Source organism: Bremia lactucae, linkage group LG18, assembly GCF_004359215.1.
Source record: "Bremia lactucae strain SF5 linkage group LG18, whole genome shotgun sequence".
NCBI lineage: Eukaryota > Oomycota > Peronosporomycetes > Peronosporales > Peronosporaceae > Bremia > Bremia lactucae.
In genome coordinates, this window is record NC_090627.1 from 1,279,009 (window position 1) to 1,304,252 (window position 25,244).

The 25,244-nt window shown below is 45.7% G+C and overlaps 12 protein-coding genes across 12 annotated transcripts; 9 read left to right on the plus strand and 3 right to left on the minus strand.

Annotated features, from left to right (window-relative positions):
- Window positions 1–22: 22 nt before the first annotated feature.
- Window positions 23–3,274, plus strand: CCR75_002237 (uncharacterized protein; the record flags this gene model as incomplete). The annotated part of the gene is made up of 1 exon (XM_067960335.1): window positions 23–3,274. One exon carries the CDS (start codon window positions 23–25, stop codon window positions 3,272–3,274), a length of 3,252 nt encoding a protein of 1,083 aa, XP_067819821.1.
- Window positions 3,275–3,507: 233 nt separating this feature from the next.
- Window positions 3,508–6,012, minus strand: CCR75_002234 (uncharacterized protein). The gene is made up of 2 exons (XM_067960332.1): window positions 4,252–6,012; window positions 3,508–4,186 (listed from the first exon to the last, which is right to left on the minus strand). Exons 1-2 carry the CDS (start codon window positions 4,906–4,908, stop codon window positions 4,097–4,099), a joined length of 747 nt encoding a protein of 248 aa, XP_067819822.1. The 5' UTR covers window positions 4,909–6,012; the 3' UTR covers window positions 3,508–4,096.
- CCR75_002236 (uncharacterized protein) lies at window positions 3,535–4,017 on the plus strand (the record flags this gene model as incomplete). The annotated part of the gene is made up of 1 exon (XM_067960334.1): window positions 3,535–4,017. The coding sequence occupies one exon, from the start codon at window positions 3,535–3,537 to the stop codon at window positions 4,015–4,017; it is 483 nt and encodes a 160-aa protein (XP_067819820.1).
- On the plus strand, window positions 5,151–5,633 carry CCR75_002235 (uncharacterized protein; the record flags this gene model as incomplete). The annotated part of the gene is made up of 1 exon (XM_067960333.1): window positions 5,151–5,633. One exon carries the CDS (start codon window positions 5,151–5,153, stop codon window positions 5,631–5,633), a length of 483 nt encoding a protein of 160 aa, XP_067819823.1.
- A 232-nt stretch (window positions 6,013–6,244) lies between the features above and the next one.
- On the plus strand, window positions 6,245–6,585 carry CCR75_002233 (uncharacterized protein; the record flags this gene model as incomplete). Its single annotated transcript, XM_067960331.1, has 3 exons — window positions 6,245–6,293; window positions 6,366–6,427; window positions 6,499–6,585. 3 exons carry the CDS (start codon window positions 6,245–6,247, stop codon window positions 6,583–6,585), a joined length of 198 nt encoding a protein of 65 aa, XP_067819817.1.
- A 191-nt stretch (window positions 6,586–6,776) lies between these two features.
- Window positions 6,777–7,356, minus strand: CCR75_002232 (uncharacterized protein; the record flags this gene model as incomplete). The annotated part of the gene is made up of 3 exons (XM_067960330.1): window positions 6,777–6,965; window positions 7,040–7,206; window positions 7,278–7,356. 3 exons carry the CDS (start codon window positions 7,354–7,356, stop codon window positions 6,777–6,779), a joined length of 435 nt encoding a protein of 144 aa, XP_067819816.1.
- A 164-nt stretch (window positions 7,357–7,520) lies between these two features.
- CCR75_002231 (uncharacterized protein) lies at window positions 7,521–8,366 on the plus strand. Its single transcript, XM_067960329.1, has 2 exons — window positions 7,521–7,840; window positions 7,918–8,366. The coding sequence occupies exons 1-2, from the start codon at window positions 7,602–7,604 to the stop codon at window positions 8,330–8,332; spliced, it is 654 nt and encodes a 217-aa protein (XP_067819819.1). The 5' UTR covers window positions 7,521–7,601; the 3' UTR covers window positions 8,333–8,366.
- A 104-nt stretch (window positions 8,367–8,470) lies between these two features.
- On the plus strand, window positions 8,471–9,441 carry CCR75_002230 (uncharacterized protein; the record flags this gene model as incomplete). Its single annotated transcript, XM_067960328.1, has 4 exons — window positions 8,471–8,500; window positions 8,582–9,002; window positions 9,073–9,117; window positions 9,181–9,441. 4 exons carry the CDS (start codon window positions 8,471–8,473, stop codon window positions 9,285–9,287), a joined length of 603 nt encoding a protein of 200 aa, XP_067819818.1. The 3' UTR covers window positions 9,288–9,441.
- Window positions 9,442–18,871: 9,430 nt separating this feature from the next.
- Window positions 18,872–20,283, plus strand: CCR75_002229 (uncharacterized protein; the record flags this gene model as incomplete). The annotated part of the gene is made up of 5 exons (XM_067960327.1): window positions 18,872–19,005; window positions 19,077–19,135; window positions 19,203–19,548; window positions 19,616–19,935; window positions 20,055–20,283. Exons 1-5 carry the CDS (start codon window positions 18,925–18,927, stop codon window positions 20,281–20,283), a joined length of 1,035 nt encoding a protein of 344 aa, XP_067819697.1. The 5' UTR covers window positions 18,872–18,924.
- A 542-nt stretch (window positions 20,284–20,825) lies between these two features.
- On the plus strand, window positions 20,826–21,152 carry CCR75_002228 (uncharacterized protein; the record flags this gene model as incomplete). The annotated part of the gene is made up of 2 exons (XM_067960326.1): window positions 20,826–20,949; window positions 20,995–21,152. The coding sequence occupies 2 exons, from the start codon at window positions 20,826–20,828 to the stop codon at window positions 21,150–21,152; spliced, it is 282 nt and encodes a 93-aa protein (XP_067819698.1).
- A 231-nt stretch (window positions 21,153–21,383) lies between these two features.
- Window positions 21,384–21,901, minus strand: CCR75_002227 (uncharacterized protein; the record flags this gene model as incomplete). Its single annotated transcript, XM_067960325.1, has 3 exons — window positions 21,384–21,481; window positions 21,504–21,689; window positions 21,889–21,901. The coding sequence occupies 3 exons, from the start codon at window positions 21,899–21,901 to the stop codon at window positions 21,384–21,386; spliced, it is 297 nt and encodes a 98-aa protein (XP_067819701.1).
- Window positions 21,902–21,923: 22 nt separating this feature from the next.
- Window positions 21,924–22,718, plus strand: CCR75_002226 (uncharacterized protein; the record flags this gene model as incomplete). Its single annotated transcript, XM_067960324.1, has 1 exon — window positions 21,924–22,718. The coding sequence occupies one exon, from the start codon at window positions 21,924–21,926 to the stop codon at window positions 22,716–22,718; it is 795 nt and encodes a 264-aa protein (XP_067819702.1).
- Window positions 22,719–25,244: the final 2,526 nt, after the last annotated feature.

The window sequence follows — 25,244 nt, forward strand, 5'->3', positions numbered from 1 at the left end:
TCTTTTCTCCCCAAACTCAAACATGGCCACGACAATGGAGTCACTTCGTGCGGAGGGCAATCAATATTTTAGCGCCAAGGAGTACCAGTCTGCCTTAGAAAAGTATACTGAGGCTTTAAGTGCTGCTCCTTCCGGTCAAACTAGAGAAAGTCTTAAAAACGTCGTCGCTCAGCGCGTATTGCTTCATAGCAATCGCGCGGCCTGTTATCTCCAGCTTGAGAATTTTGTCGCAGCCGAGAAGGATTGTACACTCGCACTGGCTGATGCACCAGACAATTCCAAAGCGCGGTACCGTCGTGCACAGGCATTTATGGGCATGGGCCGCATGACACAAGCATTTCGAGATGTCCAATTCGTGCTGCAACACGTGCCTACAAACAAGGCCGCAGCTGCACTGGCACGAACGATTCAAGAACACGTACGACAAGACATTCATGGCGTACAAAAGGCTCTTGATAGTATTGTAACGGGTGTTCATGGCGAAGACGGGAATATACGTCTTCAAGAGATTCTTCACACTCAAGACACGACCATTGAGGCACTTCAGTATTTAGAAATGAAAAGTGCCACTGAAATAGCCACTTTACCGGAGGAAATTTCTAAACGAAAGGGCTTATCAGTCCTTTGGAATGCAGTACAGCAACTCCTTCCACTAAGTACGAAACCAGCCCCTTTGAACACGTCCATCTTGACGATTTTATCCCATGTCGTGTCCTTGCTTTCACTATTAGCTTCCACAAGCATGGAATTCACTCAAAAGACATTTGAAACAAATAATGGAGTGCTATGGAATCTACTCGAGTTCTCTCAGCACCATATTGCATTGGAATATACCGAAAACAAGGCGAAGAAGGACATTTCTCAGCCCCTACGTGGTCAAAAAGCGCTCATTCGACTCGCCGCGTGTCTTTTCAAGTATTTATTCCTTCAAGTCAAGACTATTGATACAACGTCTCTTCGTCGTGTATTGAATGGCGTACTCGACGGGTTACGTAGTCAAGAACGCGTCTTACAAGTCGCAGCAATTGATGGAATGCTTCACGTTCTTTCAGCATTCAGTACCCCCACGGCTTCTCCACGATCATCCGACAATACTCTCAAACCGCATTGGAACAGACAATTTACAATTCTTGCTCAAGAAGTAGGACTCTATTCGTTACTACATACAACAATCACAAGTGTACTTCCTGGTTTTGTCAAAGCAGCTTCGAAAGAATCCATAGACTCGACCTTGACAAGTGTCATTCTCACTCGTGTACCTCTTGTCTTTACACAATGTCTCGCTCAAGTCGAAGGCGATGATATGAAGCTTCAGAAACTCGTACATGACTGGTGTATCTCCCCCGTACTTGCCGCACGTCCTTCGCAACGCAAGACTCTAGCCCAAGCGTCGGCATCGTGTCTTTTGTTATCATCTCTCTTTCTCTCGAATGCCAAGCTTGGCATACATGCTGTCCAAGCAACTTCAAATGATGGCACAGCATTTCTTTCCCGTTTGCACGAATTTCTTGCGGCTTCCCGGACATTTGACGATTGTAAAGCACATACGAGACAATTGCAAGAGATTTGGGTCGATTGTGTAGCGAGTATCTGTGGTGTTGATCAAGGGCCGGCGTGTGTTCCTCGTGCATTACGAATGGAGATTTATCGACTCCTCCAAGCATCATTGGATGAAGCCGATGATTTAATACTTCGTGCAAGTGCTTTAAGTATTCAAGTCAAGCTTGGGATTGTCGAAAAAACATTGGTCTTCCCATCCACCGAAGGGGATTATCTCGTTGAGAGTGTTTTGAAAGTCCTTGCACGTGCCGAAACGATTGAAACCAAGCATTTGAAAGGTGATCAAACCAATGACAAGACACAAACGTCGTGTACGAAAAAAGACGTGAATATTTCTTTCTATCAAAGTACGGTCTCGCCCAAAGAGCGAGGAATCGAAGCATTGTCGTATTTAATTACATACACGAGCGTCAAAGATGCATTTGTCAAGTCTCCCATGGCAGTTGCAAGTGTCTTTCACGTCGAGTTTCCAACGGATATAAATATTACGTCTTGTCAAGTGTTTCGATCGAATGTGTATTATGGAATTGGGTATATTTTGCACCACGTGTGGACTTCGGAAGCTGCGATTAAACGCACACAAATGGAAGGAATGGACATGACCGCGGATCAGTATGAAGAACTACAGAAAGCGTTAAAGCAGCAATCCGTCTTGGAAGATGGGGATACGCTTGAACACGTACAAGCTCGTGTCGTCCAGTTGGCAACGTCACGTCATGTATTGACGACATTAGTTCACTTGCTCAAATTGGCAGCACGAAAGAAGTCGACTAATCTGATGGAAATGGCCACGCAAAGTGCGTTGCATGCTGCAGAAGTTCCGGCGATACGTGGGAAGTTAGTACAAAGTGGTGTGTTTCAAGCGTTGATTCCGTTAGCGCTTATCCATGGAACCCATTCTCACGTTCGAAAGAAACATTCGTTGCAAGAAAGTCGTTTGAAACTCTCAAAAGGAGCTGGACAAGCAATGGCCAAGATTCTCATTAGTACGAATCCCAACTTGCTTTCATCGTCATCACTCTTTTCTTCGATTAAACCCTTGATCGAATTATGTAAAGGAGAGGACGAATTGATGCATTTTGAAGCATTAATGGCACTGACAAATATTGCCAGTGTGTCCATGGAAACGAAAGCACGGATTGTAAATGAACCACACGGATTGTCGACGCTTCAGTATTTGCAGTTTTCCGACCATGAATTGGTACGTCGTGCCGCGACGGAAGCGATTTGTAACTTGCTTCCTAATGAATTAGTGATTAACCAAGTGTTTTGTAACGACGAGAAAATACGACTTTGGATTGCATTTGCATCACTTGAAGATGAAACAACCGACTTTGAAATTGCTCGTGCCGCGACTGGTGCGTTGGCCATGGTGTCGCAAGTTCCACAAGTGTGTTGGGTTATACTGCGTCAAAATGGGTTTCAAGCTTTTGGAGCGATTCTTGAAAACCGTTTGAATGTCGAGATTCTGCATCGTGCTCTTGTTGCAATGCAGCATTTCTTAGAGACCATTTGTAGTGCCATGAAGGATGCCGAGAAAGCAGAAGAACGGATGAAAGTTCTTGCAGAGATAACTTTACGATATGCCTCGATGAAGCAAAAGCTAAGTGGACACTGTCAAGTAGCTGAAATCAAGGAGGCAGCACAAGCTTGTATGAAAGCATTAGACGACGTGATTCGATACATACCAAAACGGCACGATCAAGAAAATTAAGACGACGACAGCAAAGGATTCAACTTTGTTTCTTTGGATACAAAGCAGTTTTTTGTTTCTGACACTAGAAAGCATTTTGTTTTTTGGCATAAAAATAGCATTTTTTTGTTTACGTCGTTTCATGATATGTGCCACTTCATTTCTACACAACATTTCATGTCCGCTAACAATGATCCCCCACCTTGATTTAGGACCTTTGAAATGCGACTTTGAAAACCGGACATGGTTCGAATCCCACTTTTTTTTTTTAAACGAAAATCATGAGTGATGACTCCATTGCGGTACAGCGGCTGCGACAAGAGCGTAGAAATTGGAGACGAGACCATCCGGCTGGATTCTGGGCGCGTCCAATTGCGAATGAAGATGGCTCATTAAACCTCATGACGTGGCATGCGGGTATTCCGGGCAAGGTCGGTACGAACTGGGAGGGTGGCGTCTTTAAAATGTCGTTGGTCTTCTCCGAGGACTACCCGAGCAAGCCACCACTCGTTAAATTTACGCCACCACTCTATCACCCCAATGTGTACCCATCAGGCACGGTTTGTTTGAGTATATTAAATGAGGACAAGGATTGGAAACCAAGCGTGACGATTAAACAGATCCTAAAAGGCGTCCAAGACTTGCTCGACCAGCCTAATATGGCCGACCCAGCACAGCGTGAACCCTACATGGATTTAAAAAACGATCCCGAATTATACAAACGCAAAGTCCGTCAGCTAGCGCTAAAGAATCGCGAGAGCTAGAACTTCAAGTAAATACAATTGACAAGTGAACGAGTCTTTAAAGTGCTTTTTTGAGTGGCTGTTTGGAGGACTCTCGAACCTAATCTTTCTTAAGTGCGAACATTTCCCTCTCAATCCCGGTTGCTTTGATTGTCAAAATCTCGACATTATCGCCCGTGTAAATATCGCGCTATAAAAATATCAGAATAAATTTTAGAAAAACAACCAAATAAAAATGGTGTGGAAGACACGTACTTCTCCCGCCGTAATGAATGCGTCCTTAATGATGTTTTTGGTCTCTTGGAGCGTAAGCGTCTTCTTTGGATCCATGCGCGTGTCGTGTTCGACTAAATTATCCAACAATGGAATCATCAAGTGACCACCACTTCCTTGCGCAGCGCGCGTGACGCAGTCGTACGATCCAATCGCGTCGTACGTGTAGACAACGCCCTTCCCGTTCTCGTCAATACCGCATAGAATACAAAATGCATAATACGGAAAGAAACGACGTGAATAGAGTGTATTCATCAAGAGCTGTGCCATGGCACTGGAGCTCATCGCCGTTTCGTTGTCATGTCGATACATTTGAGCACGAATACTTAGTACGCCACGTAATTGAATGATATCGTTATGCGATCCCGGACACCCTAATACAGTCGTAGGTGTCAATGCATGGAGCTTGCTTTCATCTCGACTGAGAATCGAGTACCCCGTGCTTAAGCGCGTGTCGCCAGCAACTACGACAAAATCCTCGCCGGCAATGGCCAGCACAGTGCCACCGTTAAAATCATACGGTTCCCAGCTAGCACGCGTCTGCTCCTGCACGTTTTCGGACGATACAATATCACGTAAACATAGCGTCGCATCTCCGCTTGTCGTCCATGCGACTGCCTCGGGCATATTACGAGCCATAATCCTTAGTTTTTGTTAGATTTCGTTTGTTTTTTTCAGGGGAGGATCGGAATGTCACTCGAACGAGGAGTATGAAACACGGTGCCATACCGGTATCCGAGACCACCCAAGAAGACACGATTCGTCGGTATACCGATCAACGTTGTTGGCTAGCACTCATTCCCTGCATTTAGGGCTTCCTCGACCTCTACTTGAAGCTCCCACAACGCAACGAAGGGAGCCACCTCCCTTAGCTTTTTCAAATGGAGCGTGAGCCATGTCCCTTTCGTATTGTAGAAGACGCAGGTGGAGGGTTTGTGCTCGGTGCGGTATTCGGCTCCGGCTGGTATACTTTTAAAGGAGCCCGGAATTCACCGTCGGGGCAGCGTTTTCGCGGCGCCATTTACAATGCCAAGATGCGTACACCAGTTCTTGCAGGTGGCTTTGCTGTCTGGGGGTTGCTTTTTTCTTCATTTGACTGCTCGTTTGAAGCATTGCGACGGAAAGAAGATCCGTGGAACTCGATTCTCGCGGGGGCCGCTACCGGTGGTGCGCTAGCAGCCCGTGCCGGACCGCGTGCGGCGGCAGGCCAAGCACTTATTGGTGGTGTGTTACTGGCTGCTATTGAGGGTGTGAGTATTATGGTGAATGAATGGTTTGCCCCTCAACCCGAGCAAGGATTAAGTGGCAACAGCATGGGGAACTTGGATCTGGACGAGCAGAAATTGGCACCCCCTTCGTTTTAGTTTCATAAGTGTCGTCTTATTAGTCGATTTTGCTTGTTAGAAAGTGTCCAGCTAATGAGGCCTCGCTGAATTGAGCCATGATCCTTAATTTTTGGAAAAAACGTTTTAATGTTTTTAAACTTGATAGAAAATATAACGCGAACAAGGTTTGTGAAAGGAATATGAAGCTAGTGGTGAGGAGGTTGTGCGAGATGGACATCGAAGCGAAGGCGGAAGTCGAGGAAGGAGTGGGAAAACACGAAGTAGCCATGTAATTCGTCGAGTTGGAGTAAAGGATGTGAACTTTCTCTTTTTCACGGATCTGTAAGAAAGCAAGTACGTACCGGTAATTTTATTAAGAAATCGAAAAAGGGCAAGTAGACTGGCAACTGAAGCCTAGAGTGATCGTAGTTTGGCATGCCCAATGACCTGTTAGTGCATATGCATAGTTTAAAGTGTCTCTTCGTCGATTCCCCGTCGCCAGATAGTAAGACCGTCAAAGCCTATGGAAGAAAAGCGGATGCGTACTTTACGATTTCTATACTTCATACTTAAGTTGTGTCTTTTAATGAGAAACGGACGAATTGGTACCGATAATTACCGATTTCTTTTATAGATCAAAGCGAAAAAAAATGCCCAGTGCCAAGTGGGAAGTTGCTCGCATTGGCGTGTATATAACTAGTGCGTCTCCGACCGTATGAACAGCAAGGGAATGCGATGACTTGTGCTCAGCAATATTGTATTGCTTTATAGTTCCGATTGTTGCGACTTGCATCTACGCTCAACCAGACTGTATAAATTTCATCGTTAGCAGGGTGAGGTGATTGAATGGAGGTTGCAAGAATTCGTGCTTATGTTTGTATCATGCGATGTAACTTTCATGCAGTGGAAGTACATTCAATACCCGCCACAGGCAGTATCTCGTGAAGAATACTACAAGAAGATGCGAGAAGTGGCAAAGGAAGACAAGTAAGCGGACAACGGGCTTTAGCTTTCATACACTTTTTAAATATATAAAGACAAGATAAAAACTGATGCGTTAGTATTTCTACGTAATAGGCAGTATTCAAGTTACGCTGTCTAAATCGGTATGAATATCTCGCTTCTTATGCTCATTATACTGGTCTTTGTGCAAGTGCAACGTCATGTATTGAATGATTTTTATCATTGTTTCCGAAGTAGGCAGTAGATGCGTGTGTCATTATGAATCATGTGCAGATGACGCTGCTCGCCCCGTAGACACATAAGGAGACCCCCAAAACTGGCGTAGATCGCCACCATATTGCCACCTTCGTGATCATATTGAAAAACTTTTCCATACATACCGTAATCATACCGGTCTAGCAGGGTGGGCTAATAAAAAAAACATAACCAATCAAATTAGCCACTTTTGCCATCACGAGCTCCGCCTTCCTCCGTCCACGCACCTTGCCCGACTGATTAAAAATCCCGTCATCTGGCTTGCCTTCTAAATCAAGCGTACTAACAAGTGCAAGTGTAAACTTTTCATTCTGACGAAGTCGGTAAACCTCGGAGTTGATGTCTAACGTCAGCTCGAGTTCGTACGACACACCCTTACACACCACGCGGGTCACTGCCACATGTTCGCTTTGTTTAGTTTAAACTTCATAGAACTAGTACACTAGCAACTGATAGATATAAAACGCATGCCTTTGTCAAACTTCTTGCCGTCGGGGTTGACTTGCCGCACCTCAAAGATGTCCTCGAACAGTTCCGTTGCCATGGCTCACGATGGAAATAGGCACGGCCACACGAACAAGTGTAAGAACCGGTATCAAAACCGACCACCGGTAAAGTGTCGGTACCATACCGACGCTCGAACACGTAGAGTCTGTTGCCAGAAGCCGAGGAGATCCTCGACGAAAGCTTTCTCGACGCCGTGGTCAAACGTACGAACAATACCGCGATTGAAAAGCGCAATTTGTTGTGTTACACATATAGAGAGCATTCAAAAGAGGGCCATTATCAATGGCGTCGCCTCGTGAAGACGAGTACGATTACCTGTTTAAGATCGTATTGATCGGAGATTCCGGGGTCGGCAAATCCAATTTGTTGTCTCGCTTTACACGCAACGAATTTCATCTCGAATCTAAAAGTACCATTGGGGTCGAATTTGCCACCAAATCCATTGTGGCCGAAGGCAAAACAATCAAAGCGCAAATATGGGACACAGCCGGTCAGGAACGATATCGAGCCATCACAAGCGCGTACGTCGCTTATCAATACAAAAAACAAACACACACACAAGGGTTCTATCTATCACTCATTGCGTTTTTATTGACAGATATTACCGTGGCGCGGTTGGTGCGTTATTAGTGTATGACATTACAAAACACGGTACTTTTGAGAACGTCGAGCGTTGGTTAAAAGAGTTGCGAGATCACGCGGATGCGCATACCGTTATTATGCTAGTAGGGAATAAAAGTGATTTGCGTCATTTACGTGCCGTCTCGACGGAGGAAGCCATGGCCTTTGCGGAGAAACAGACGTTGGCCTTTATTGAGACATCGGCTCTCGAAGCCACAGGTGTCGACACGGCATTTCAGCGCCTTTTAACGGAGATTTACAAACTCATGAGTCGCAAGACCATGCAAGCAGAAACGAATCCAACCACGAGTCTTCCAGCAGGCAATAGTATTGCCATTACTACGGACAATACAAGCGAGAAAAAAAAGAAAAAAAACAACGGATGCTGCTAGTCCTTGAATAATAAAACGGTTTTTTTTGGTTTTACGAGATTTCGAGTCAAATATTTTTATCCCATAATTTTAAAAAGAAAAAAAAGGTGGATATTGTGGACGTTGTGTGTGCCACATCACTTATAGGTGTGGCACAAAATGGCGAACAAAACGAAGCGGCAGACAGGTGTACGTGCATCTTTTGTTGCTTTGTGATTACGAACGTTAGAGGTGGCAGCTTCGATTATTTGTTTGTGTATTATGATGAAGACTGTGACTTCCGAGTTTCATCAGAAAACAGCAAAAAAACGGAAAGTTACGCTCACAAAGACGCTCACAGCCGATGCAAAGGTCGAATCGGTGGTTTTGAAAGGTTTCAAGCTTGATGAGGCAACGAGAAAGCTAGACGCAACGTCGAATAGTAAAGAATCGATTACAAGTAAAGCAAAACAGAAGAAAAGAAAGAAAATGCATCAAAGTAGCGATACTTTTGTTGCGGAGAAGCAACAAGTGTCAAAAGCAAAGTCTAAAGGGGACGAAATTGAGGACCTGTTTACATTGTTAAAGGAGAAAAAACAGCGGAAAAGTATCGCAGTGGCACATCAAAAACGTATGGAAGAGGAAGAAAAGCATAGTCAAAAGAAAGAAAAAGAGCGGCTGCAGCAGCAAATCCAGCAGCTCGAAGCGCAAAGTACGGCGCTGTGTATTGATGCACTGTGTATTATCAAATGGAGTTGTCAATCTGTCGTCATGCTCTGTAGATACAAACTCGACTGTAGCAGGAGTAAATCCGGATCCGCGACCTGGTACGAAGAGGGATAGAAACTTTTTTATTTTTTTGTGTCAATTTAATAATTGTATTTAAATAGTTCGCTACGATGACGATGGCTTGCCTATTTATACGGAAGCTGCTCTTCAGATTGGAAAAGGTGGGAATACTACGGACTGTCCATTTGACTGTTGGTGCTGTTTTTGAAATTATTTTAAAATAGCGAGAATAATTCAGAATTAGTCAATTGACTTTCTGTATCAAGGATGTCTGACGTCAGTATGCCGAGGGATTTAGAGTAAATAATTCGCCATCCTATTAAATTTAAAAATTGACTAGAAATGTTTTCGAGTTGACCCCACCATTTTTAAGAGCTATGATTGGCTGATTAAATTATTTAAATTGAAGATACGTTCCAACGAACGCTCTTTATTAACACACAAACTTACAACATTTCGAACACCTCATAAATCAGCAGAAGGATCATTACCAAGAACTTGCCAACACCACCTATGCTAGTCTTAAATTTGCGCGTGCTGCTATAAATTTACTTCTTGCTGATGAAGACTCAGTAATTAAACACGGGTGAGTCGATCCTAAGAGACAGGAAAAATCCGTTTGAAAGCTTGACTGTTTGAGGCGTGGGATTCGTCCTTGCGTTTTGTATGCAGTCTCGTGTGCTACATTGTGACTGTTCTGCCCACTAGGCAAGTTGGGAAGTGGAAAAAAGGTGCCATCTAGGCTATTATTCTGCAGTGTTCATGCGCGCAGAAAACTTTGCATGTAGTCAACGCAAGCGTGTTCGAGCCCAACGTGGGACAGGCTGTATGTTTTACGTTGCAGGTCGACGTGTTGAACAAGGAGGTCACTAAACAATTAAAGTTGATTTTTTCGATCACCATCCCGAACTTTTACCGATCCATTTGTTGATCCGCAAGGACTCACGCTGACAGAAGAGCAACGCAAAGAAGTAATCTAAGCTGCAGCTGCAGTTGATCGACAGGTAAACCTTTCCGAATAGTGGCCGCAATTTGCCGTCGTGGGGATACAATAACCTTCTATGATGTTTACATTGTCAAGCAAGTAGAGCGTCTTCGTATCCTAGCTGGTCGTTCCCCGCGTGTTGCTCTACTTGATTACCTTGAAGATGGCCCTAACGCAAATTGATTTGCTAAATTTAATGTTCAACAAAAATTGATGCATCTAATGATCATTGCCCCTTCCGCAAAAGAATTTGCCGCCAATTAAGTGCCAGAAAGGTTTGGTTGATAGACTCAACGTACAACACGAACTATTTTGGATTACCTGTTGTGGGATTAACGGCCACGCATCAAACTTTTACCTTTGCCTACTGTTTCATAGCTCGGGGACGTGCAGAAGATTACATTTGGGCGTTGCGGCATAAACAGTAGGTGTTATTGTCTCTATGTTGGTTCTGAAGTCATTTTGTCACTGATCGTGAACTGGCCTTGCCGAATGCCCTGACAACTATATTTTCTGACGACGGCAACGTCAAATTCCTTTGGTGCCAGTGGCACATCAGCAAAAAAAATTGCCTGGCAGCGAAAGATTTATGCAAGCTTTGCAGCCTTTTAAGTTCTTGAACAGCGATTGAAAAGCTTGGTGCGATCGAAAACGGCAGTTTCATGCAATCGTGCTCGAGCCGCTCGGTTTGCGAATACCGCCACCGCAGCAGCAGCAGGCCCCGGCGATGCAACAAGCATACGCACAGCAAGCGTATGCACCAATGCAACAACAGGCAGCGACATCACCGGTTGCTGCACCTGCGCCAGTGCTGCAAGGGTATCGGACGCCGTACGCGCGTCAGCGCAAGCTCGCGATCCGAAAGTTTGACGGCTCCGAACTGTATCAAGGACTCGGCGCTGGATTTCAGGACTGGGGACGCTCGTTTATCCGTGCGGTGAACTTCTCACAGGCGGCATGCGGCTTCCCGTGGGCTGAAGATGTCAAAGTTGATCTCTTCGGGCCTGGAGATACGCTCCAAATGCTCCGCAGTGGGTTCGAGAAACATGTCCAGATCCCTCACAACCGAGAATTTTGACGGTTGAGCCAAACAAACCAACCACGATCCCTCCTGGCGCCGCTCATTTAGTACCATTTCGGAAGGTGTAGGCCGGCCCTGATAAGCCCAGAAACACCACGAGCAAAATATTTATCATGCGCTTGCGTAAGCCACTGCAGAGCATGTTTAGCTCGTTGTGTTTAAATGGCAACCTCGAAAGAGGCGTGACCGACCCCTGCCTTTTTCGGAGCAAAGAGCAGACCGAGATAAACCTTGTGATCTCGCGCCTCCGTGGAGGTAGCACTTGCCTACAAGAATTGTTTGTACGAATTCTGAACAGCTTTCCGTGTCCATTCCGGGATGTAAAAACAGTAGCCGTTAACAGGATTGATGGCAGAAAGATGGAGTTAAGGATTAAAACCCGACGCTTCACGCTGGTTGCTACTTAAACAGCTGTGAAAAGGCGTCGTTGTAACTTCCGAATACGAAGCGCCCAATTGCGATGCTGTATATCCTCAATCCTGCCCTCATAAGCTAGATACCGCACCGTGTCCGCCGGCTGGAGGACCGATATGCCTTGAAAGCTCGTGACGCTCACCGCTTAGTAAAATAAATCAGCTTGCTCTTGGAGACCAGACAAGGCACCAAAACGAGAAACAACGGTGAGTGCAGGCCCAAGCTAATGCGCCTTCTCCAGAAAGATCGATGAGTCATCAACGAATGCGGAGAAAGTGTGGCGAGCCGACCGGGAACCCGGTACAGGGTGTCCTGTCAAGTCCGGTGTCTGTTGCTTCGCGATAACTAAGAGCTCGACGACGAGGAAAGAGCAGCGGGGCAAGCGGGCAGCCTTCGCGATTTCAGAGACAACTGGAATGGGCTTAGACAGCTTCATGTTGACCAGGAGGTAGGTTATCAAGAGGCGCAGCTCTATGGCACACACTGAGGACACCCGGCCACTAAGGTGCAAACTTATCCGCAATCGACATATTTCGTGTGAGGTCCGTGCTGATATAAAATAGCTGTGACCGTTTGATCGTTTTCCTGAACCTCGGGCCACTCCTCATGATTAATGCGGTCTACCATTAAGAAAAATGGGCTCGCTACCCACTCTCCCTTTTATAATTGAGATGGTGCAGAAACGATTGAGACAGGAGCCCCGGCCGACCCGTCGGTCTCCAGAGGATCGACAAGGTCTTTTTTTCGAGCTAAATAGGACCCGGTCTGTGTTCCCATCTGATGCGACGAGGCAGCTGTGATGCCTGCTCCCCGGCTACGGAAGCGCATGGCACCCCTGGAGAGTAGACAACAAGTGAGGCGGGGCTGCCTCCTTCCTAATGATGACCCCCGTCAATAGAAACTGCAGAAAACAGTGTACCTGCAACAATTTGCGCCGTCGGAAAGCCGTCGGTCGCACCATCAGTCTCGTGGGTTCCAGGACGCTTAGAGACCGGAACGTCCGAGTCATCCGTGAGGATTAATGAAGCCTTTCCAATGTCCGCGTGCAAAAAGGCCGAGTAATGCCGACCTCAAAACCGAAGAACCAGCGGTGGCACCGGCGATTGCTCCATCTTTTCCACCTGTAGATCATCAATACATCCGAAGACCGAAAGGGAATATTCGGTAGCCGACTCCACGGCCTTATCGTGCTTAGTTATCATCCGAGGGACAACTTTTCGACAACTCCACTGCTCCTGACGATCACCAAAGGTAAGGACGTAAATAGAGCGCCGTGGAAAGGTGGCGGCCATACTGAGTGTGTCACTGTCTCCACAGATATCCGGGACTAGCGACTCCGATATGAAGGCTGTCCGCATAGTCACGAAGAAACCACCGTAGTTGGGTCTCTGACTCTCCTCTAGACATTGTCGGCCACCCGCGGCCCAAACATGTCAACGCATGGAACCGCAAGTCATGCGCGAGCTGATTTTCCAGGTGCAAAAGCCCAGCATATTTAATGCCCCGTCTGATACTGGCGGTAAGAAGCTCCAGGTTTCTGGTGGAAGTGTCCAAGGCGGCGTCGGCGGCTGCCAGTGCGACAGCTATTGCCCCCAAAAGTTGCCCGTAGCCGAGGTTTTTACTTCGCGGAGACCTAGAATGCGTATAAGCTCCCTCTCGTGAAGGGGCTAGACTGGAGGTCGCGGCTCTAAGGGAATAGGATGCCGACCGGAGGCTCTGCAGACATTCGAGCCTGGGTCCACATTAAGGTGCTTAACAAGAATTACTTTCCTAAAGCAGGCGCACCAGCCCCTGCGAGAAAGTAGGACACCCAGCTAAATAAAAAGGTGATTTTTCACGCCGTGGACGTCCGCGAATTTGGAGAGCACATGTCCATGTCCTCAATCTCAAAAACGGTGTCAATTTTGAATTGAAGATAGGCCATAGTGCACTTAATCTCGTTAAACCGCGACACATTGTATATATGCAACGTTGACTCAGCATGCAGGTGCCCCGAAAGGCCATCCGGCCCTCGCTGATGAAGCTAGACTTATCCCTGTTCCGTCTGGTGCGCATTCTCCAGCACGTAAACTCCTCCTTGAATATGATGTGATCTTCGTCCATCTGCCTAGCTGCATCCCGTGAAAAGAAGTCGAAGTGAATGCTTCGCGTTGTGCTATAATAGCTATGGCTTTAGTCAGCCCTAACAGCTGATGAATTGCCGGCAAGCTGACCCACAACAGCTGAGCCGACCCCAGAACCATTGCCGTGATTGCTTGCGTGGTCCGATTGCTGACCGAGACGGTTCGGTTTGGGGAGAGATGGAGGAAAAGCTGGCCTTCCACCTGCGCCTGAACTGTACTGTACAACCGTAGTCGCTCCTTACTGTCCATAATGGCTGTGGCAAAGTCTGGCAACCGCCGGCACGCGATCGACCCTTCCGCTATTTCCAAGATGAATCGCTATTTGTCATCCGTTCCTTCCCGCAACTTGTGGAAGTTAACTGCCCGGAGATGAGCGGTACAAAGCGCCTTAAGAGCCGCCGCCTCCTCCATTGAAAAACGAGCGGGGTCGAACGTGAAATCCTCGTAGACGGTATTAATCGACTGTGCTACCCCCGCACCGACCTGCTGCGATCCGTGGTGTACAACCTGTGTCCACTGATTGAAACCGGCGCAATGGACTTTATATGCTGGCTGGCCGACCGCCCGAATAATCTCCGTAAAGGCCCACCTTGTGAGCACAATCTCCCTGCCGATCTTAAAGCCAGGCCTTTCCAGTCTGCGTAGGTGCCTGGTTGCGTCACACAAACTTGCCGAAACAAATCTAACAACCTGTCTGCTTCCGGTCTCCTAAGCTAAGGAAAGCGTTTCCGTTCCGACGACAACACCTCCACGCGAACCGAAAGACGCGACATGGTAGTTAAAAAAAGAAGGTATTGATATTTTAGATAGCATAGGTGGCTGAACAATGCGCTCATTGACTTAAGTATCTGCAGCGGTCTTAATAATTGATTGGTTGAATTTAATTATGGTAATATAAGAGGAATGGCTTTAAACTTAGAACCTGATGTTGTGGGAGTTGTTGTTTTTAGTAATGACGGGGAAATTAAAGAAGGTAATTTTGTAAAAGAACTAGATCTATCGTTAGTGATCCAGTCGGACCTGAAGTATTTGGAAGGGTTGTAGACACCCTGGATGTGTCTGCACACTTGATAATGGTGACTTAACCGTTCAACCAGTACCCGCACCGGATTTAACCATAGCGGATGAAATAAGTAATAATAAAGCTGGACATACGCGGAAATGCCATATCCGGTGCTCCTACGCGAAAACTCGAGAGGAAACAGCTCCTGCTACGTGAGTAGACCGTCCCACTCCTTCATCGCACCGACGAGCGCATCAAACATGTCCCGAGCGGCCACCTGCTGCGAAGAAGACAAAGATTTTGAGTCTTCAGCACGAGTCTGAACCTCGAGCCTCACGCCTCATGCGCACCGGGATATAGCCTTGGTATCCAAATATTAAGAATAAAAGCTCTTAGTGAAAATTAGAATACAAATAACAAGATAAAATATGTAGGCAGCATCTGGACTTCCCCGGTGGTCATCCACCCGAGTACTACCCGAGCTTGAGGCTGCTTAACTTCACAGAGATTGAATTTTGACGAAGTTCTTTTATGAGCGCTAGTTTTGGAGCTCGAGTGTTCAATGTCGAATTGGAGAATAGCGTACTGGTCGTGTGTCCGCAGAGCGAGTATGATGTATCAATAAATGAGCAAGTCCTTGCGGCCCTACCCGCTGCAGATATTGACGCGAATTTCTCGGTGAAGTGCACGCATCTGGACTAGCACGAGCGGCTAGTTCACTAATGTATGATACAGTTGAAAAAAATAACGGGCATTTAGGGCTCAGGCTTAAGCTTATTGGGATGCAGAGAACAACCTGCATCACTTGTGCTCAAGGAAATCAGTTCAAGAGCGTACAGTCAGAGAAGGACAGCGGTAATCACTCACCAATTATTCGAATTGAAGAAATCATTTCAACGATCTCAAAGGTCCCATGACACCCGCGGACTGATGTGGTAATCGCTATATGGTCAAATTTGTCGATCATGCATTTGATTACTACCCAGAGTATATGTTGCACGAAAGAAGGATATGGCGGCGAAAATGTAGAATTGATAAAGACGCGGCCACGTTCGTCAGCAGTCCCATTCGACCCTTTCAATAAGTTAATTAACATTTCATGACAAGGAATGTCTAGACCCCCAGCAACATAAGAAAAGTTAAAAGAGCATTAAGAGTATGATATTCAAGATTTTAAAAAATTTAGCCAATAAATTACCTCAAACTTCGGTGGGGTGAGTTTATCGTAAAAAACCGGAGTAGTCCTGACATTCCCTTATAAATTCATATTAATACTTTTCAACTTGCGTTGTAAGCGGAGGAGTATATATAGTAAACGAACTGGCGTCAGCCTGCATATTTCTTTCGACGGCCTCGTTGCCGACAGCCTCCTCACTCGGGGAGGGAGAGAGGGCCCTCTCTACAATTTTGGCCGGGGACGGCACTATTCCTCAGCCAAGCGTCGGACAGGAGCATTCGGGGCAGTCCTAGATCCAGCCAAGGATGACGGAAACACCATATCCCGTTAGCTCTGTGAAGTTAAGCACCGACCTCAGTGGCCAAGTGGTTAAGCACTGGAACTGGGACCGGGAGGTACATAGATCGATACCGCGGAGGGCGGTACGATGACACATCGCCGGAGATAGGCTAAAAAGCAGACGAGCAACCATCCAATGGATGGCCGCCCTGCCAACCCGCACCGAAGGTGTGTGATAGTTGGGTGGGAGGAGGCCCTGTAGCCGAAATTCCCCATAGTGTAATGAGAAGTGCGGGGTTCCATTTAAATAGCGGCTTCCATCTTCGTAGTTCCGTGAAACTTTCTTTTCTCGAGTTTACAGTAAGACAGCAGGTTATGCGTGAGATCCTTAGCATAATATACGTTGCTTTATGTAACCACGTGCACGAATCCATCCACGGTAGCTTGCAACGTGACTTGGCCCTTATTCGCCACCTTGATAACTTATCGGTCAGCAACAATACACTCGTCGATGCAGTCGACTGCGACCTCAAGCAGGTCCCATGCTTGCTTAAGATAGTCGGTGCGACGATGCTCAAGCCGCGTTTGCAGTGCTCGCTCTATTTCCGGTGCAGCATGTATTGCTAAACCAATTAATTCGGCCAGTTTGCCAAGCATACAACTGCATCCAGGAGCTGATATTGTTCCGTGCATGACTATTCACTCTGTTTGGCGTGCTTCTATCACTCGTGAGGCTTATCCCATAGTGATTTCTCTATCGTAAATCTCCAACATCTTGTTCATCAAATGCTCAATTAAAGGCACTTCAGACGCCATACTCCTTTCATTCTGTCGAAATGCTTTCTCGCGATACCATCGAAATATTTAGGAAGTGTACGCATCTTGTGTTCCTCAGACCATTCACATTGACTGATGCGTTTGGCTGCGCCGAGCTCGTCAAGAAACTGCAATTCCCATTCCTCAAAGCCTGGTCGAAGTCTTTTTTATTCCACCTTTACAGAAAGTTGCTCGAGGGCAGCTTTTTATTCTTGACGGTTGGAATCTTGACCGAAAAATCTTCAGGCGGGTAGAAATGCTGTCTTAGCTGCGCGTGCGCTTGCATCGCAGGATGGACCGTCGAAAAGAATTGGGTGTCGCTGCTGCGCGTGGGGCTGCGGCATTCTATACGGTTAAAAACCTCTTATCGCGTCGGTGAGCGAGTCAGCTCTTGTCCGTTTCCATTCTGCAGCCAAGAAGCCGCTGAAGACGCTCGAGCCACTCCCCATACGGATGTCTGGGTCCGTGGGAAGCAGATAGGCCCGCAATGAGGCTCCCGCGCCATGTCATCCTTTAATTTATTTAGACAATTTTTATAATGTCTAGAGGTCACGAGGTCTCTCGCTTGAGATATCTCCGCGCTATCACTTGTGGTCTCATCGATCGTATTTGGCACGACAGCTCTTTGTGAATCAGCAGGAGGGTCTTCCGGGAGGCTTGGGCTTAACCTCGGTATTGTCCGGTCGAGTAGGCTGTACAAGAGAAACTTAATGTATTTAGAGGCTTAATCGTTATGCCTTATACACCAACTACCTATGATCTCTCATGTAGACCTATGAAATGCTTCACCTGTTCCGAGGGTCGAATTCTAGAACAACACTAGTACACCCTCTCACATCATCGGTTGCGCCCTTCCACTACACTAGCCGCGTCCTTTTGTCATATCTTGTTTACCACAGTGTGACTCCGACTTGCCAAGCCGTAAGCGCCAACTGTTATGAAAAGATACGCCGAGCTGGCATTCGATGACCTCATAGCGAACTGGTAAAAGTCTGTGTCTTCACGTCAATATATGCATCTAGTACCTCGCCCAGTTCCTTGTGTCCCCTAACATGACTGCATTACGACGCCGTAAGTGCTAACTGCTCCGACTTTTGAGAAGATAAATGCCGGGCTGGCATTCAATGACCTCGAAGCGTACTGATAAACGTCTGTGACTGCACGACGATAGTATCATCCTTGCAAATTACAAGCAGTTATATCTTCCACTTGGGATTGAAACAGCGACTAATAACGATAATAATGATAGGCACACTAATTGCTGCGTTAATGAGTAGCGATTTATTTTAAGAAAAAGACAAGACGCGTTCATGTCCGTCAGCAGTCTCATTCGAACCTTTCAATAAGTTAATAAGCATTTCATGACAGAGAATTACTTACCCACCGTACCCTAGTGAGTAGGGAAAAAAGACTCCGGTTTACCAAGCGAAAGTAATGACTGAGTTATGGAAGCATAAAAGCTCACGACAATGCAAGACAATTCCTATTAAATTATATTAAGGTTCGATTGATTACATCGAACTCACCTTCTGTCACTTGTGTAAGACGCAAGAGAAAACCTCTACATAGTGATTGTATTGTTAGAAACTCGGATTCGGGTCTTGTCCGCTAAACCTACATGATTGGCCAACGTCTCAACTTTTCTTTAAACTTAAATATTGGCGATGTTCTTATTGCAGAATGTTACATATATTTGTAAAATAACTATTTTTTTCGTTTCTTACATTAAAATCTAATAGGATGGCTTGAATAGCAAATTAAGGACTCCAAAATAGCGCTATCAGATGTCATCAACCTTTTAAAAGGAACCAAACATATTTGTCTGGCTGTAAATAGCCGAAAGCTTATGGTGCAACAATTACTTGTATAATTTACAAAGTCTCACCTAATTTGATTACCATTTTCAAACCGGTAGTGTTCTACCGGTAAGCAGTATTTCTAGATTATGACAGACAAAAACACACACAATGGATGTCTCGGAGGTGGAAGAGGCTTTTCTACGTGGAGAATGGACGCAAGCGCTTCGTGATAGCCACAATCTTCTAAAAGTAGGTATTAAATAGTTCAGTTCGTTACTATTTAGTTGCACCTAACGTTTTCAATGTCTATTCCACCCCAGCTCCACCAAGCAAAACAAGACCAAGCCCTTGCAGCCTCAACGCTTTTGTCTACGGACGCGTGCGTTCTTAAATATATCGTCTTTGAATTCCTAAAATAAAAAGAATTTTATTTATTGCTCGATTAGAGAGCGGCTACTATCGGTATATCTCCAAGCAATTTTCGAGCTGGATCGAAGCGAGGACGTCGATACAGCGACGGCTATCGTGAATTCCTTTCGACCTCTTCCTGGAGGCATTGCTCTATACTATAGCCGCTTTTTAGTTGCAATGAATCAACGAGCAATGGCTTTAGAATCATTAAATGATCTTCTGGCATCGTACGCAGTTAACAAAGCAACAAGGTGTACGATAGAAGAATATATCCACGCAGTTGAGTTGCTTGCGTTGCATGTGCTGTTGCCTGGTGAAGGTCAAAAGGCTGCACAGAAGTTTGTGACTAAAGACCGAGTGCTGAATGACACGTTTAAGAGGGTACGAAACAATTTATGATGATAAGACGATGTTGAGGAGCTATTTTTTGAACAACTCATTACTGTAGACATTCCTACAAGAAATTCAAAATTTTGATGGCGAGAAGAAAACGGTAATTTTTGGAAAATCACCTTTAACAGGGCAAAATAGTGAGCTGGCTAGAAATAGCGATTTTTCTCCGAAAAGCTCAGGTAGTACCGAGCCGCATAATTCCAAGATTCAGGACGACTTGAGTAGCTATGCCATGATTGGTGGCACGGTGGTTGCATTGGCTGTCACGGCTGCTGGTACACTAGTGTACCGGCGAAAAATTCAAGAGACTGTTGGGACTATGATGAATGCTGTTTCAAAGGGTATTATTGATGCAAAGTATGTGTTGTTTGAGGGGTGAATCGGCGGTGGTTACTCGCGTTCAAGGGTTACGATTACGTTTTAGCGTGTAGCCAATGCATCAATTCACAATACTTAGCAAGCAACACAAGTAGTACGTATTTATTGTAAATTAGTCGAATGGGTTACGTTAATAATGGCATTGATTTGCGTCGTAATGGGTCCTTCTCGTTTAAATCACTTGTCGATGGGATGGAGAATGATGCGCGACGATTAAAGTATGACGCTTGTTGCAAAATTCGTTCCATGGAAGCATCATTGGCCGACGGTGGGACTAAAAGTGGCAGTAAATACTCGTCATCCGCGGTACTCGTGGTCGTAAGCGATCGTTTCGCAACAATGTAGATTCCTACTAGAATCAGCATTAGACTCAGCGAGTAGAGGAGATAATGCCACATTGCAAGGTGTTTCATATCTCGAAAAAAACAGAGCCCTGAGATGGCCCCAGCCATGATGTAACTCGCTTCGTATAGATAAATCACAATGACTGCATCTTCAACAGCAAGTGCTTCGTTTAGTAGATACAATCCAAAAAGAGCCGTTCCTACTGCGCCAGAGAGGCACAAATACGTGAATGGATTGGACCAAATCCGACTGGCCCCGTCATCGTGAAGAGTACGCATAATCGCGGCGAGAAAAAAGAGCTGCCCACTCATGACGCCAGCAAAGATACTTAATGACACGCGGGCAAGTACTGGAAGCTGGGCACGACTTGAGACTGGCGAGCTCGTGACGCCTGCTCGTCGTGTGGTTGTTGTATAGTGCAACGCATGTTTTGCGTGATGAATTAAGAAGCAGAGCAACGTTGCAAGCAGGATAGAATATACAATAAAAGAGAAGGACTGGAACCTCGCTTTGAGGAGCTCTACGGGCAGCGGGGGACTTTCATGGGTCCCCGAGATTCCCACCAGTACACAACCGGTAAAAATCAGTATCGCCCCGACAAAGTCACTCGTCGTGAGACGCTCATGAGGGAGCAAAATTGGTCCAAAGAGCGTGTTCCAACAAATAGTAAGTCCTGCCATCGGAGCCAGTAAGGACTGTGTCGCAAAGCAGTACGCGAGTGCCCCAAGTGCCGGATTCAAGACCATCATGCAAAAGAGGCCACAATAAAAGTAGGTGCAGCCCATTCTGGGGGAATTCGGACTGCCATGGAGATTGAATTGAGCTACGGCCAATTCGTCCTTGTCACGCTCAAGATGGGCAAGCTTTAGCAACAATTTTCCAGCAATGCCAAAGATACTGGAAATGGCGGACAGCAGCAAGCCCAGAGGCCACCCGACAAGCCACATGATACGACGTTGTGGCTGTTTCGAATGCTGGAATCGGTTTTTAAGTAATTATTGATCAAATTGCATTCAAATTTGGTCCTGACTAAAGTCGATTCGGAGCAAATTTCTAAAACATTCCTAAGAATTTATAATTTCTAAAGAAGACTCCATGCTTCAGTCGTCATAAGACGGAATCTGGTCGTAGTCATAACCTTTCCAGCCCTTCCACGCGCCATAAAGTTGGTACGTCGCATAGCTTCCCGGAATAAAAGCTGCAACAGCACAATAACCCACCGATTACGATCTTAACCCACCAATTCTGCGCAATCATACCAATTAGTCCAAGAACTAGAAAAGAGATACCACGTTTCTCTTCGTCTAGACCGATTAGTGTGCTGACGTAGAGAAGGAATGTGCCAATTACAAAAAGACTCGCGGCAGCAACGCCAGTGCGAATTGGAAACGATTTACGCCGATATGCTCGAGTCTGAATGTCGCATTTTAAGATCCATCCGGGATCAGAACTTTAGGTGCAAACTTACCGACACGGTCGCAGCAACTAATGCAACTTTCGAGCCGTCCAAGTTCCTTCCCACGCGCGAATTGCTAGCAACGCGATGCACATCTTTTGCCATACCAACCGAATCAATTGCCACAATACTAAAATTTACCCATATACCGCCAATTTTCATTTGTACTTTGTTAAAATTAATTATGCGCCAAGGCCTCGTCTGTGTCGAGTGCGGCGCGTCTGTGGAGGAGCTAGTGCGTGATTATGGTAAAGGAAATTTACGTCTGTCCATCTGTAGTATCTGCAACTCAATTGCAGACAAATATGTCGAGTACGAAACGATTTTACTCTTTTTAGAGGTGCTACTGCTTAAACCTCAAGTGTATCGCCATGTGCTGTACAACCTGCCGACACCAGTGACAATTCGCACGACGCTGAAGCTATTTATAGTCCTTGTAATGCTAGATATGAATGTGAAAGCTTATTTAGTTGACCGCGACGCTGGCGTGACGTTCCGATCGGAATCCATGTACAAAACTGTCGACGCAGCGACGTCTGGAGCACGGATTGGGCAATATTCGCTGCACTTGGTGTGTCTTGCGCTTGTGGAAAATATGGTGTATTTTGGCGCAATCTTTGCGGCCGTTTGGTGCGATCTTTGGCATCGAAAGTGGCGAGAAAAGCTGCAATCAAGTGGGAATTTGAAGGTCGTTTGGACGAAATATGCCAGCGCTATGTGCATCTCAAGTTTTGGGAAACTCTTTGCACTCTTGACCGTAATATGGGAATTTCACTGGAGCTTTGTTCACGTGATTGGAGCGTTAGTGTTTGTCTCAAATGTGCTAGCATTGCAATTGCTACTTAAAGAAGGAGATCCTGCACATGCGAAATCGCCATATATTGTAGCACTTGTCGTTTTGGGAATTATTGTCCGAGGCGTGACGCAATTTGTTTTGTACGCGATTGGTAACTCGGTGATTTTCTATGTGCTCATTTAGTATTATAATTTAATTGGGTCAGAATAATCAGTCAATTGAAATATTGCTTCCACTCGCCAATGTGATTGCGTAAATCTATCAAAACCTTTACATGCAATTCGAATTAAAGACATCAAATGTTTTAATTGAGTTTGCAATGACAAATAGTAGACCTTTTACAATAATTATACATGGGAATGTCTAGAGTTTCTGCTAAACTCACCCATTTGGATTGGCTGAACATTTTAAGACCTTGAATATCATATTTTTTGATGCTTTTTATATAATTGTTGCTCCTGTCATGAATTCTTATTAACTTATTGTAAGGGTCGAATGGGGCTGCCGACGAACGTGACTGCGTCGTAGTCTTTCTCTTAACAATGAAGCGCTACTCATTAGAGCAGTACTTATTGTGCCTATCATTATTATTATTATTAGCTGCTGTTTCAATCCCGAGAATAAGCCATTATGTGTAGCGGTGTATCGTTACATGGAATCAACACTTAAAGGTTGTTTATTAATATATTATCTAAAAGGTAGAGAATATTTGGAGAATATTACTTTACATGGTAATATTCTAAAAGCTTATCCATTGGTAGATCAAGACAATAATATCTAATTTCTGCGCGGTCATAACTAAATTAGTATTAAATAGATAGACAAGAAGAACTTAATTATATTAATACAGTTTTTAATTAACCCTCTCTAAAGCAAGTGTTTTAAAGAGAGTCTTCCTCTGCACGTACTAGTGTACGTGAAGTGACGTGAGACACCACTCGCACTGAAGCAGTGCGAAGTGGGCTTGTACTGAAGCAGTACAAGTCAGTAGTGCCCCGTTACACCTGGTAGCACTTTGTAGTCCGTCCAAGGACCACAGTTCCATCATCTAGCATGTACATATTAGATGATGATGGAAATACGCATCACGTTTCGCGTGATAGCTACTCCTTTCTAAGTGACATAGAAAGGAGTGCGGTCGAACGAATGAGTTCGACCGTAGGGAACGATGCCATCTTGGCCATGCTGTCCGGTTTGACAGAGATGCCCTCTATTCAGCCATCGCCAAGTTCATACAACATGAACTTGACGACGCGAAGGAGAAGGTAGCCTTGCTTAATCAGTAAGGCTCTTAGCAGGCAGAGCTGTTGAGGTTTCAACAGGTACAGACCCCTGTGCCTGGGATGACGCACACGCGTCGTCCGGAAACCTTAAGGATTCATATCTCCAAGTATAGGGGAGTCGAAGGAGACTCCCTCTTAAGATGGTTTGTCGAGTTGGACGATGCCATCAGGGCTCGTCACATCGTCGACGAGCAAATGCAAGTCGCATTTGCTCAGTCGAATTTGCCAGGCCGTGCGAAAACTTGGGCACTAAGTTGCGCGACTCCTATGTCTTTGGGTCGCTAGAGGCTTTTAAAGCCCGGCTCAAACAGACGTTTTAATTGCCTATGGTTGAGTTCCGAGCTCGATCGGAGCTTTTGAAGCTCAAGCAAGGCAAGCGTGATGTTCACGCTTATGCCCAGCACTACGACTCTTAGTGAGTTGTATCACGAACAACCCAGTTCATGAACACACTAGATTAAGGTGTTCATGCAGGACCTTGCGGATGGTCTCGTAAAGAACCACCTGTTCCGCTTGGAACTGGATACGGTTGAAGAAGCAATTTTTGTTGCGGAACAGGAGGACTTTAGCTTGATACAGGCTCGAGCTAGTTTGTCATCATATCGTTCTGCCAAACGACCCGAACTGGGAGGTCCAAAATCTATGGACCTCTTTTATGTCGGAAGCGAGAACCCTCGCTTTCTGAACAACAAGCGATTGCAGATACGCAATCGCTGTCAAAAGTTAATACACTACGCTCATGAGTGTAGTGCTCCACGCCCAGTACCGAGAGGTACTACACGTAATTAGGGACCGAATATCAAAAAGGGCGACGGTCGCGGGTCCGACGTTGTTGCGAAATCGCAACAGCAAGGCGGACCGCCAAAAAACGGTCGGGGTCAGTAGGTGCGCAACGCCCTACTGATCGAGCAATCTCGAGAGAATTTGCAAATCTCTTGACTAAAGTTGCTTCAGACACACAATCATTATGTGTCTCTGCACCTGGTGATGAGGTATCCCTTATCACCTTAAAGTTAAAAGTGACAAATGATTTGTCATTTAGAGCGTTAGTGGACTGTGGAACGTCTTATAGCTTTATTTGTCGCCAGTCGCTACAGGGTCGTAGGCTCAAATATGGTGAGCGCGACATCCCTCCAACGAGGATGACGGTGCGTCTAGCGACAGGCGCATCGATAACAGTTAATAAACGCGTAGTAAAAATTTAATACACGTTAAAAGATTTACAGTACTATGATGATTTAATCGTACTGGATTTGGATGACAAATTTGATGTCATCCTAGGTCTACCTTGGCTCAGAAAATATGAATCAGAATCAGCTGGCAGCATCGATCCGTAAAGATGCCTGCCACTTGTTCATCAGATGGCCATCTGATGAACGTCTTGGAGCGTCCACACGCGTGTGGATGTACTACGAGTGAGTGCGAT

What these genes read in the sequence shown, in the direction of transcription:
- CCR75_002231 (XM_067960329.1), top strand. Translation starts at nt 7,602, where the DNA reads ATGGCGTCGCCTCGTGAAGACGAGTACGATTACCTGTTTAAGATCGTA. An exon ending in TATCGAGCCATCACAAGCGC is followed by an intron (nt 7,841 to 7,917) that starts GTACGTCGCTTA and finishes TTTTATTGACAG; the next exon opens with ATATTACCGTGGCGCGGTTG.
- CCR75_002234 (XM_067960332.1), bottom strand. Translation starts at nt 4,908, where the DNA reads ATGGCTCGTAATATGCCCGAGGCAGTCGCATGGACGACAAGCGGAGAT. An exon ending in CATTCATTACGGCGGGAGAA is followed by an intron (nt 4,187 to 4,251) that starts GTACGTGTCTTC and finishes ATATTTTTATAG; the next exon opens with CGCGATATTTACACGGGCGA.